This window comes from Macaca fascicularis, chromosome 6 (genome assembly GCF_037993035.2).
Source record: "Macaca fascicularis isolate 582-1 chromosome 6, T2T-MFA8v1.1".
In the NCBI taxonomy this organism is placed as follows: domain Eukaryota; kingdom Metazoa; phylum Chordata; class Mammalia; order Primates; family Cercopithecidae; genus Macaca; species Macaca fascicularis.
This window is the reverse complement of record NC_088380.1, coordinates 14,350,980-14,363,438: the sequence shown is the minus strand read 5'-3', so window position 1 is coordinate 14,363,438 and position 12,459 is coordinate 14,350,980. Positions and strand designations below refer to the sequence as shown.

Sequence of the window (12,459 nt, the reverse complement as noted above, 5' to 3'; positions counted from 1 at the left end):
ATAAATCCATTGCCCATACCAGAGAGTTTTCTATCTAAATTGCCTCTTCTCATTGCCAAGGACTGAGGGAGACTCTTCCAGATCACTGGCCATTATGAGTTCCTTCCCTACCAAACCAGATCATCCACCTCAGTAGGACCTGGGAGGCTCTGGAACAGGAATCCCTGTCAGGGGGCACTCTCGTTAGCAGCTCCCTCTGCCCTCAGACCGAACGTAGTATAAAATACACATCTCTTTTAGTTAACAGACCTATAATGATAGCAGACAATGAGTGATTTAATTCTTAAATTATGATCTTTTTGTTCAGGTTTTTATTCTTCTCAGCTTATTATCAGACTTTGGAATCTCAATAACTCTTGAAAATAGGCAAATTAATTCTTAAGGTGTTTGAAATTCAAGTGTTATACCCAGGTTGATTACTACATTTATATACATAAAATATTGCAATTACAGTAAAATGTTATAATCTATGATTTGAAGATACCGTCCACTGCTGCTGCTCATGGCATTAATGACATATCCATGCCAGTTGTCGTAATGAAAGCCCCACAGGTGAATTCAGGGAGAAAGTCAGAAGCAATAAATGCAAATAATTTGTGGATGACAAAGAGTCTTGGGTTTCCATTTTTTGCTCCTTCAAGAGAGGAAACAAAAATGTATTCTAAAGTGACAAACATTCTGGGAAAGGACTGTTGTTCACCCCATTACAATTAAGTGTAGCAAGTCTTCTACATCTTATTATCCATGGGATCTATTTTACAGTGTTGATTTATCTTGATAAGGCCGTGAGCATATTTATGTAAATAAAAATCCTTTTTTATGTGTTATAAATTGAAATTGTAACCTAAGGAAAAATGATGAAAGCCTTGAAATTTAATCCAATAAATTGTTTTGATTCCTTTACAGCAGAATCAGTGATGAATATATTGGTACATGGAAAGTGATTCGATTGACATTAGATATCTTGAACAGTTCTGTGAATTGATCTGATGTTCATGTGATGACTAGTATATTCTGTCATATCTTAGTAGCATTACTATTATTAAGGAGAAAGAATAATTTGAAACACTTATGCCAGAATCCAGGGAAAATTCATGACTTAGAGACTTTTTTCATTATAAAAGTGAAATTGATATTTCATCATTTTTTTTTAGGGAACATAGCTGTTTTACACTGCAGTGTTAAACTTATATCAATTAATTGTTTAAATGTCTTCACTGCAGGTTTCTTGGGTTTCAAGTACGCTGGGTTTCTGGTTTACTGAACTTATAGAAAGAAATGGCCAGTTTACCTCGTGGGTTTTCAATGGCCGACCTCACTGCTTTTGGATGACAGGCTTTTTTAACCCCCAGGGATTTTTAACTGCAATGCGACAGGTAAGAGCTCTGATTTGCACCCGTTGTGTTATTATAATTTTCCTCCACAGGGTTTTCTTTCATTATAGTTTTAAAGACTATAATAAGACAGAGAATGACTGTCTCTTTTTGGTACTAGCAATTACATTGTCATGAACATAAATCCCAGCCACTTGTTCTCAGGCTGCTAGCTCAACTTTCAAAATATTTATTTCTTATTTTTGTATTTGATTTGACTTTGTATTTCTTTTTAAAGTAGACATAGCTAAATTAGGATGTGGTTATTTTTTTTTTATGAGAGAATCTTGCTAATTCTTTAGGCACTATTGTACTTCCTTCAAATTAGAGTGATTTGGAGCCAAGCTTTCATTATTGTTATGCTCTTTCTATTAAGACAAACCTCTAACTGCTCCATTCATCTTTTGCTGCCCTGAATAGGAAATAACTCGGGCCAACAAAGGCTGGGCTCTGGACAATATGGTGCTTTGCAATGAAGTCACCAAATGGATGAAGGATGACATTTCTGCCCCTCCCACAGAGGGCGTCTATGTCTATGGCCTGTATCTTGAAGGTGCTGGCTGGGACAAGAGGAACATGAAACTCATTGAATCAAAGCCAAAAGTGCTCTTTGAGTTGATGCCTGTCATAAGGATTTATGCAGAAAACAATAGTAAGTTGTCTTGTACCTTCAGTAAGTGTTCACATTGTTCGTTTGGATGACATTATCAACGCGGGAGTTCATTATTTTTGTCATCATGTAGTAGAGATTTTACTCTCTTATCAACCAGCTTTACATTCACACCCATGTTTAATGGGGACTTACTGACCTCTAGGCACTTTCTTGAGTATATTGAGGAGGCAATAGTTCTAGATAGTACTTGCTTATCTAATAAAGCAGATTAATACGTGTGGATACTCAGGAAATATTAGCTGACGAGATAAGAAAGAAATGTTTGGCATGGTTAATAAGCATGGGGAAGGAGAGTGAGATAACACGGGATGAAGTGGGCGGGGGCTGAGTCTCAGGAGCATTTGGGCCTGGACTGAGCTTTGAAGAATGGATACAATGTGGTGGGGTGAGCTGTGGTAAGGAGGCTTTCTAGATGAGATTGCACAGGGCTCAGTTGGAGGCTGTGGCTCTACCAACCTGGAGGTTTGAACCAGGTAGTGAAATCTAGAATGAATTCAGAGGCATTTGGCTTAATCCTATAGCTAATGGTAAAATACTGGGTTCTTATTTCTGTCTTTGAATGTAATAACACTTCTGTGAAGTACACACGTGATTCTACTTTAACAAAATTATCAAAGCTGTACTTGACAAGTCTAAAAATGCCTAAACTATTTTCCGTTGTTGGATTGATGTTTTCTGGAGGCTCTTTTTTTGGTCACCTTTCACTCAGCTGACATCTCTACAGTGATAACCACATTTTAGCACATGAGGGAATTCCCTGTTCATTTTAGAAGCATAAACCATAAACTCTAGCCATGGTAGTGGATTCCAAGGAAGTACTGATTTTACGATAGAAGCACAAGAGATTCTAACAAGTAAAGGGATAAAATAATTAATGAACTATAAGTGTTTGTTTGTTTGTTTGTTTATTTATTTGAGACAGAGTCTCGCTCTGTCACCCAGGCTGGAGTGCAGTGACACGATCTCAGATCACTGCAACCTCCAACTCCTGAGTTCAAGCGATTCTCCAGCCTCAGCCTCCTCAGCGCCCAGCCCCAAGTATTTGTTTTTTAAGGAAACATTTGGTGGATGTCTAATAGTTACCAGTCATAACCTTAGGCGCTAGGGATGCAAAGATCATTATGAACCAGATCCAGCCCCCAGAGACTCACAGTCTGGTGAAGGAGACCCATAGTAAGTAAATAATGAAAATACAAATTGATACATGTTACAAAAGAGATGCTCAGAAAGAAAACATAGAGATGTCTAGGAGTTTAGGGGTGATTGCTTTTGAGATGTGCTTTGGAGGACAAGAATGATAGTTATGGGGAGTTAGACTTTTCGTGGCGGAGGGAAATAGCATTAGCTAGCTTGGTCATTCAATGACTACTTACCATCTGCCAAGCACTTCCCTAGTGCTGGGATGGCAGCACTGAGAAAAGACCAAACAGGCTTCCCATTCTTGTGGAGCTGAGTCGCAAACAGGGGTGATAGCCATAAAAGAAACAAATATAGTCGGGCCTTGTTACTCACAGATTTGTATTTGTGAATTTGCCCACCTGCTAAAATTTCTCTGTAGCCCCCGAATCAACACTAATGACACTTTTATGGTCATTCGCATGGTCATTCACAAACATGTGCAAAGCAGCAAGCAGTTGGAGTTGCCAGACATACATATTCCTAGCTGGGGCCAAACAAGGTGAGGCTGGGCCTTCTTGTTCCAGCTTTCATATTACAACTAAGTGTCCTGTTTGTGGTCTCTTTAGTACCATGTTTTTCAATTTTTTTTTTTTTTTTTTGGTACATTTTCCTATTTAAAATGGCCCCCAAGTGTAGTGTTAAGTCTGCTGTTTCTGAGCACAAGAAGACTGTGCCTTATAGAGAAAATACATGTGTTGGACAAACTTCCTTCAGGCATTAGTCATAGTGCTGTTGGCCTCCAGTGCAATCATAATAAATCAACAATATATATTAACAAGATATCCTTAAACAGAAACACACATAAAACAAGATTATGTATTGACTGCTTGATGGAAATGTTGTGACCAGAGGCTTGCAGGAAACTAACCCTGTGTTTCCCCTAGGAGCAATGGCTTGGCATTTGTTAATTCAATATTCATGGTGACTTCATAGGACATAACTACTGTGAATAATGAGAGTTGACTAGAAATAAACATACTGATTTCAGATACTTCTTGTTTCTCTGCAAAAAAACACATGCATGGTGTCTTAGTCCATTTTCTGTTGCTATAACAAAATACTACAGACTGGGCATGTGATAGACAATAGAAGTTTATTTTGCTCCTGGTTCTGGAGGCAGGAAAGTCCAAAGGCATGATGCCAGCATCTGGTGAGAGTCATTCCATGGTCACAAACAGAAGGTAGAAGTAAGCATGTGAGACAGAGAGGGGCACCAGGGGCTGGACTTGGTTTATAGCAACCCACTCTTGCAATAACTATCTCACTGGCATGATAATGACATTAATTCATTCATAAGGGATTCACCATTTTGACCCAGTCACCTTTTATCAGACTCTACCTCCAAATATTATTGTACCAGTGATTAAGTTTTCAACACATGAAATTCTAGGGGACAAATTCAAGCCATACACATGGTTTGAGTGTAAGATAATTTAGGAGTTCTGTTAGGAATACTGAGCTGAGATCCAAGTGACAGAAAGGGGCTATGCTAGCATCCTGGAGCAGAGGGAAGAGTGGAAAGTCATGAGGTGGTAATGGATGTGCTGAGTTTGGTGAAGAGTTTAGTTCTGGGATTTAGAAGACAGACCTGGTCCAGGTTAGCTGGATGTCAGCAGTGTGTAGGTGGATAACAAAGCTTCCACATGAAAGAGGTTCTTCAGGTAAAGGTGGAAATGGGGGAGTCGGAAGAGACAACTGATATTTATGGAGAATGTTTAAAGGTGGATTTCACACCATGTCTCATTTAGTATTTTCAAAAGTTTGCTAGAGAAATGATTTTTGCTTTGAGAACAACAAGCTAGAGAGGTTGTGATTTGTTGAAGGGAATAAGGATTACCTTGAGAGGGGACCAGTGTTATGAAGGAAGAAGAGCCTGTGAAGGGGAGAGTTGAGCATCAGATTAGGAACACAAAGGTTCTCAGCACACTGCTTGGCACATGGTGTAGTTCAATATTTATTAGTTGAATCAAAAAAGATAAATGTGTCTACGTGGGCTTAGGCAAGCATACTGCCTATGGCTTTGTATTTACTGGTTCTTAGGGTAGTGTGAGATCTTGGGACGGTAATTATTTTATAGAAATAATAATCAAGTGTTCCTTTAGCCAAAAATAGTATTTTAGAAAAATTGCTTTATCATATCATTGCATCTAGTCAACATGTTGTAAAAACGTTTCCGTTATAAAATGAAATGAAAACCTTTTTCCAGTTGAGTTACATGTTACTGTTTTTTCTTGTGACTAAACTATAAAAATCCATGGCAATTTGACACTGAACATCTCAGCATGGTAGTAATAAAGTAATAATTTTATAATACTGGCAATTCTTTATGATTTAAGAACAGATTTTTATAGAAGAACTATGTCCACCCTGCTGCGTGTTAGCCAGTAGTGATGCTCATTAGCATCAGGTAAGGGAGAAAATAAAATAAGCAAAGGAAAAGGGGCTAATTTCAAAGTATTAAAAGAAAACTTTAGTTCTTTATTCCTTTGTTGATTTCAGTAAGAGCTGGTGGAAACTTGGTTTGTTGTTAAAATCGCTTTGTTGTTGAAGAGGTGTTTCTTTAGTAATGGAAAACTAACATTCTGTTACCCTTTTCATGTGATACATTTAATTTTTACTCAATTTTGATAATTGAGCAGGGCTCTGATTGACTTAAAGCGGTGTGTAGCATCATTAAAGACCAAAGTGCAGCATTTAAAAATTGGAATTCTTATAGTTAACAGTTTTTACATTAATATGAAGGAAATTTCTCAATTTAAATAATCATTAAAATATAGATATAGGACTGGTTTATTTGTTTTCTACAAGAAGAAATCTAGATATTTATTTTAACTCTAAAAATTGAGTGATACACCCTCAAACTTTAAAAAGAAATGATGTTTCTTGCTAGAAAATCACGGAAAAGTCATTCAGATAGTACTCAATTCACCAAGAGAGTAAAGCCACACGCACACCGTCTAGATTCTCTGTTCTCAAAGGAAGATGGAAAGGACAGATAGAAGAAAGATATGTGTCTTCACAGATTTATTATATGAGCAGATTGATGATTCGCAGCGAACTTCAGAACTGTAGCTGATGTGCTGGAAAACTGTGATTGGAACATTTGTGAGGGACGAGGCAAGCCTTCTGTGTACCTCTGATCACCAAGCAGGTGCAAGAGGGGTCTCAAGGGTTATTTCCTGCTAAGGAAAACATGTATCTAAGAATGCCGTCTGACCCATTTTGACGTGAGACTGTGCAGATTTGGGACTGGGGTGGGGGTAGCCATATGTGGTGACCAGGAGTAGAGACCTCCTGGCTCCTGAGCCCACAGGGTTTAATCGGCTGTCAGCTTGTAAACCTGGAAGTCTGTTAAAGTCATGGGAAACATGAGTCTGGGAAGTTGCTTTAGTGAAAAGGTCCATGCGTAAGTAGATGCATGTGTGTGTATGTGCGTGTGCCTGTGTGTGTATGTGCGTGTGCCTGTGTGTGTATGTGCGTGTGCCTGTGTGTGTATGTGCGTGTGCCTATGTATGTGTGTGTGGAGACAGAGAGATAAAGAAGTGTCAAATAACATCTCTATCTTAGGCACCTTCCACATTCCAGGCATTATACTATACCAGACACATACATGTGTTAACTTATTTAATCTTTACAACAACTCTGTCAAATTTATCGTCCTCACTTCGCAGATGGAGAAATTAAGGTTTGGAGACCCTGGGTAATTTGCCCATGATTCCTGGCTACTGACAGTGAAAGCTGGTATCAGAATCACATTTGTTTGTCGTGAGGTATATGCAAACCTCTGGGAATTCCCATGGTTAGTCTTCTACTTGAGATTCTGTGTTTATGTGTCCTCTCAGCGCCTGGGACGAAACTTGAAAATAAAGGCTAAATTCAAAATGAGGACAGCTCCATTGAATATTGAAGTCCTGAGTTAGTTTTTCTCAGGTACCTGTTAAGGTAGACTGTAGGCAGTGGGAGGGCACAGGGAGAGCCCTCTGTGGGTGGTGCTCTCCCTCCCCATACCTCCCTCCGTCATGCTGCAGTCTGAAAAGTGCTTATGCCCCTGTTCACCGGTAGAAGACCATGAGCCGGGGGCCGGGATATTCGAGTGGTTCTCCTGGCTTTTATCATCCTAGTCATTAGTCATGTGGCTTTGGAGGCCTATCTAAAATATGCCGCAAATTGAACTCAGGTATCTAGTTCTGTCCATTTCATTTTCATGTTTTCTGCAAAGACAGAGGTATACATGCATAGCACATCCCAAGTATTGCAGAGATGAAGTGGAGAGGCCACGGATCCATTCTGACTAGGTTTCATTCTCAGTTAACACTACAGCTTTCTAATCTTGGACAACTCGCCTTCCTTCTGTTCCAGTTTTTGAATCCGTAAAGTGATTAAATAGTAGTACCCGTCACACAGGATTGCTGAGAGAATTACACTCACAATGTTATTAGGAAAAATATGTATTAAATACTTCCTATGTACTGACAATGTACTGACAATGAACATAGGATGCATTTAATACATATTTTTTCAATTGTTACTCTTATTAACATGCTTAACTCAAATGCTTTTTAAAGGAGTGAAAGAAATAGTGTATATTGAGAGTGAACTGTCCAGTGATTTAAATGTTACTAGCAAAAGGGTGGTTAAATAAAAGAATGACTTAACGATTCTATAGAGACTCTCTATGTAATGGTTATTTTGGATGTTGGAAGCAATATATGGATGCATACTCACATGTAGATGAAAAATGCAAGATAGATAGGGAAGTTAAACAGTCAGAAAATGAAATTCCCCCAAGGTGTTTTATTAAAACCTTTAAGATCCTAAAGGGTATAGCTTGCCGGTTTGCACAACCTCTCCTCTCTCCTCCTCCTTCTGGAGCCCCAAGGTTTTAAACATATTTAGTTGATTTGTTCTACCTACCTCGCATGCTTATTTTTGTCTTCAAAGTTGTTTGTCTAAGCAGGGGGATGGTTTCGAATCATCTGCTTATGTAGTTGTTTAGCATCTGTCAGCGTTTTCACTATGAAATTATATCTTCGGTGGCTTCTAATCCTGCCGCAGAAGTTTGCTGCACGCTGTGACTTGGCATGAGCACCTTCAGCTCTGAAGCAATTAAAAATAAATAGAATTGGATAACTATTTCAGAAAATTATTTTTACCTGCTTATTGAAGAGAATGCTATTTTTTTCCTCCATTTTTCTTTTGGGATTAAAATCCAAGTAGTCAAATACTTCTCAAGTTGTAATTATTGTAATTATCATGAGATTCAGATGTAAGGCACCAAAACCTTACTTCAAGTTTACAAAATGATTGTTAATCAAATTTGCAGCAAGAAGAAGAATGAGTTATATATTTGTTACATGTTTAAAGATCCTAGGATTAAAGGATTTAACTATATCAGCGAGTATAGTTAGTGTTAACTGCATTGCATGATTCGTTGTCATTCATTTACTTGTTCAGAATTTTTCATATATATTTGCCTAATTATTATTACTAGTGATATACACATAGAAATTGGAAAAATTACACTGAGACTTAAAAATTAGGTATCACATCGTTTTAGGTTGTTTCTAATGATTAATTTCATGAGATTAAGGAAACAAATACTGTAAAATATCTTCGTTGTTTTAGAAGAAGGTTTCTCAGTTTTGGTACTATTGACATTTTTGGTCTGGATAACTTTGTTTTGGCGGGGGCGGGGGGGCTGTCCTGTGCATTATAGGATGTTAGCAGCATCCCTGACCTCTATTCACGAAGATGTTAGTAGCAAGCCCACAGTTGTGTTAACCAAAAATGTCTTCAGATATTGGCAAATGTCCCCCATAGGTAGAATCATCCCTGGTTAAGAATCACTGCCTTAGAATTATTTATTTTATATTGAAACTTATGTAAAATATTATTATATTCAAATGTTTCACTTCTTCTGATACAATTAATTAAATTTATAGTGGATATGTGAAAACACAGGGCACAGCAGGTTAAAAAGTCTGTTGGATCAAATAATGAGACTTTAGCTTCTGATAGTGCCTGCTTTTATAATTTTCTGGAAAAGGCAAATTTTTGAGCATGTCAGTTTTGAGAAATAAATTCAATAACTCTGATATGTTTCAGTGCCCATGTTTGTAACATTAATTCACAAAAGCAGAGCATCCTCTTAGTTAAATGTCATTTCACTTCAATAGTTAAGTGAGGGTTTTTTAAAAATATAATATTGACTTTCCAGAAGAGTACAGGGATGGGTGTAGACACACTCTTGTCCTCGAAAAATGTATAATCTGGAAGAGACTATAAAATAATACACTACTTCCTGAGACGCATGTTAGGAGGTGTGCAGGTAAACTACTGTGTACAGAGTGGCTCTCATTAGACACTAATGAGGCTTAAACTCCCAGGCTGCTCACAGGCAGAAGCTCCTTCCAAAGCCTACTTTTTTATTTGTAAATTTCACTCATTTTTTTTTTTAAAGAGGGCCCTCATGAATTGTGTGAGTTTAATTCCCCACAGACCTGGGCCTGTCTCTGAGTATGGGGTTTCCAAGGCCGGAAAGAAAGGGAGCCTGTGGGTGGAGATGGATGTGTTAGAAAGGATCTCTGAAGGATGGACACACATAGATTGCCTTTCATTGCAGTGTCATTTTGGAAACTGCATCTATTCTTCTACTCCGGAAAGGTAGACTGAGTCTCAGAGGGGTGAATTGGTCCATTACTCTCTGCTTCCCAGCAATTTTATTTCTCTACATTTATAGAGAATTCACAATACCTGATTTAGCTGGGGGGTGGGGAAGCACCCGCTGTCCTGGGATTTAAGATGTGATGTAAACTATGGCCTGCAGGGTTGAAAATTTTGAAATAATAAAGTAATGCCCACTGGTGCTGGATGCCTGATTAAAACTGACGTGTGTGCGCTCAAGGTTTGTTGGGGAGATGAAGGAGAACAGGGGGAGAGGGATGTTGAGTTGACAGGTGCCAAGGAGAGAGAGGAAGCATGTGGGCTGAGTTACTGTCCATGGTTCGGGGCAGGGGGCCAGCAGAGGCCACCAGACGCTGTCTGGGTGTCTTGCCACAGCTACTGGCACCCTGTGGGAGCATCTGCGTCACATCCAGGAATTGCCTGGCCTCAGAAAGAATGTCCCTCATTCTGCCAAACCCATCTGTCTTTGAAATGACCTACAGAATGCAGAAGCGTGGCTCTGCACTCTCCTTGGGCACTTAAGTGGGAAATTCACCAAGTTCTTTTCTTTTATGATTTTTTTGTAGCTTTACGAGATCCTCGGTTTTACTCCTGTCCCATCTATAAGAAGCCAGTTCGAACGGACTTGAACTACATTGCCGCTGTGGACCTCAGGACGGCCCAGACCCCTGAACACTGGGTGCTCCGTGGGGTTGCCCTTCTCTGTGATGTCAAGTAACATGTCGGGAGTGTTCCCGCCCAATGCTTTGGAAAATGCAAGATCTAAATTATTGTAACCTTTGTTTCTGTATGACTGATGGACAGTGTATGTCAGGTCGTTTATGCAATTAATGAGCTGCATAGGTTTTCCCCACTCCTTAATTGGGTGCTTATATTTTACCTGTTTCATCATTAGTGACCAATGTCTGAGTTTGTTGAAAATACTATTTAGTGATAAAGTGTGGCCCTCAAATCCACAGTAGTGCATTTTCTTCTTACTTTGCTGTGAAGACCAACTAGGGTAAGCACACAGCATTTCTCTGGAAGGAATTACTATTCTTCTGTTAATATGGCCTGGTAACAGCCAAGTTCTTGAAGGTAACAGGGCAAGTTTGTGCTGATTTTGCTTCTGTTGCCTTTCGTATTTAGGTCAAGTTAAGAGACTTATTTTCAGGGTTTCAAGCAGCCAATTAAAAATACCTTTTAAAAAATAGAAGGAGATAGAAGAATGGGTTAAGAATGTAAATAGACAATTTATGTAAGCATAAAGAATAAATGTAGAGCAATGTTTAAGCCTACTTGTAATTAATAATGAGATACTAATTGATAACTCTTATAATAAAAATTAAAGCTAAAAGTAAATCATAGCATGCTCTCGGTAAATATCCACTCACAAATTGCTACAGCACTGTAAATCAACCCAACCTTTTTTGTAAAATGATTAAATACAGTAAGAAGCATAAAAATATTCACACACTTGGATCTTTATTTTCTCTGTATCCAGGAAACAATTGAAAAGACTGAAAATAGTCTCTATAAAATTACATTTAATAACAAAAAATGGAAATGTCATAAATATTCAATAATCAGGCTATGCTTAAGGAAATTAGGAGATATTAGGCAACCATAAAAAATAATTTTGAAGATTCCATAATATGAAAATGGTAGACTCAGACTGTTAAGTGAAAGATTTAGTTCACAAAATATTGAGTACACTGTGATTATAACAGTGAAATATATTTGCATATGGACAAAGATTAGATGGCAAGATAGAAAAATAAGAACAGATGTGATAGCAAGAGTTATAGTTGGCTTGAAAAAAATGTGATGATTAGGAGAAAATATAAAGAAAGGATAGAAATCTTAGACAGTGTGTAGGGATGTCCTATGGGCTTTTATTAATTAGGAAACATTATCAAATGATCTTTTCACATATATATTTTTTAAATTCTGGTTACAGGTTATTAATAACTCTTCATCTAACCCATTGAGTAGAAAATTTAGTCAGTATTAAATTAGAATTGTGGTTTACAAACTTTTGGTTAGCTCTGGATCTGTATTACTGCATTTGTTTTGATAAATGGTTTTTGGGAGGTGGATACTAGGAGACAAGTGTGGGCCCCTCTCGCTGGGCTTCATTCTATGGACCAGGATCATTATTTTATGCTCATGATGATGAGAGTTAAGCCTGAGTGGCTCCTGTGACTCCCCCCATCGTAGGTGATACTGTTTTCATGTGAGTTCTTTCTTTTGGTGTGGATTAATGTATCAGTTAATTTGTGTGAATTGTGGTGAAACAATCATTTCATTCTGAAAAGCAAGTAATGAAAATGTGGACATCATGGAATTAATAAAATGTTTTTACTAAATGCCTCATTCATAATTGTCGTTTATCAGAAAGGGGGGTAATTGACACTAAGTATCTAGAAATAAGCTTTCAAAACTGGATTTTTTATCAAATAATTTGAAAATGTGTCATTCCTATGATTTTGTGATGCACATCTGTTAGTTTGCATGCATGAGTCTTGGAGACCCAAAGTAGAAAAAGACCATGAAAACAACTAAGAATTT

At 38.0% G+C, this 12,459-nt stretch overlaps 1 protein-coding gene across 1 annotated transcript in view; it reads left to right on the top strand.

Moving 5' to 3' along the window:
- The window catches only part of DNAH5 (dynein axonemal heavy chain 5), a 321,438-nt gene extending 309,181 nt beyond the window's left edge, over positions 1-12,257 (top strand). Inside the window, exons 77-79 of the mRNA XM_045393550.3 lie at positions 1,224-1,376; positions 1,794-2,025; positions 10,476-12,257. Coding sequence (XP_045249485.2) covers positions 1,224-1,376; positions 1,794-2,025; positions 10,476-10,627 — 537 coding nt within the window. The 3' untranslated portion in view covers positions 10,628-12,257. The remainder of the gene's footprint in view (positions 1-1,223; positions 1,377-1,793; positions 2,026-10,475) is intronic.
- The last annotated feature ends 202 nt before the right edge of the window (positions 12,258-12,459 follow it).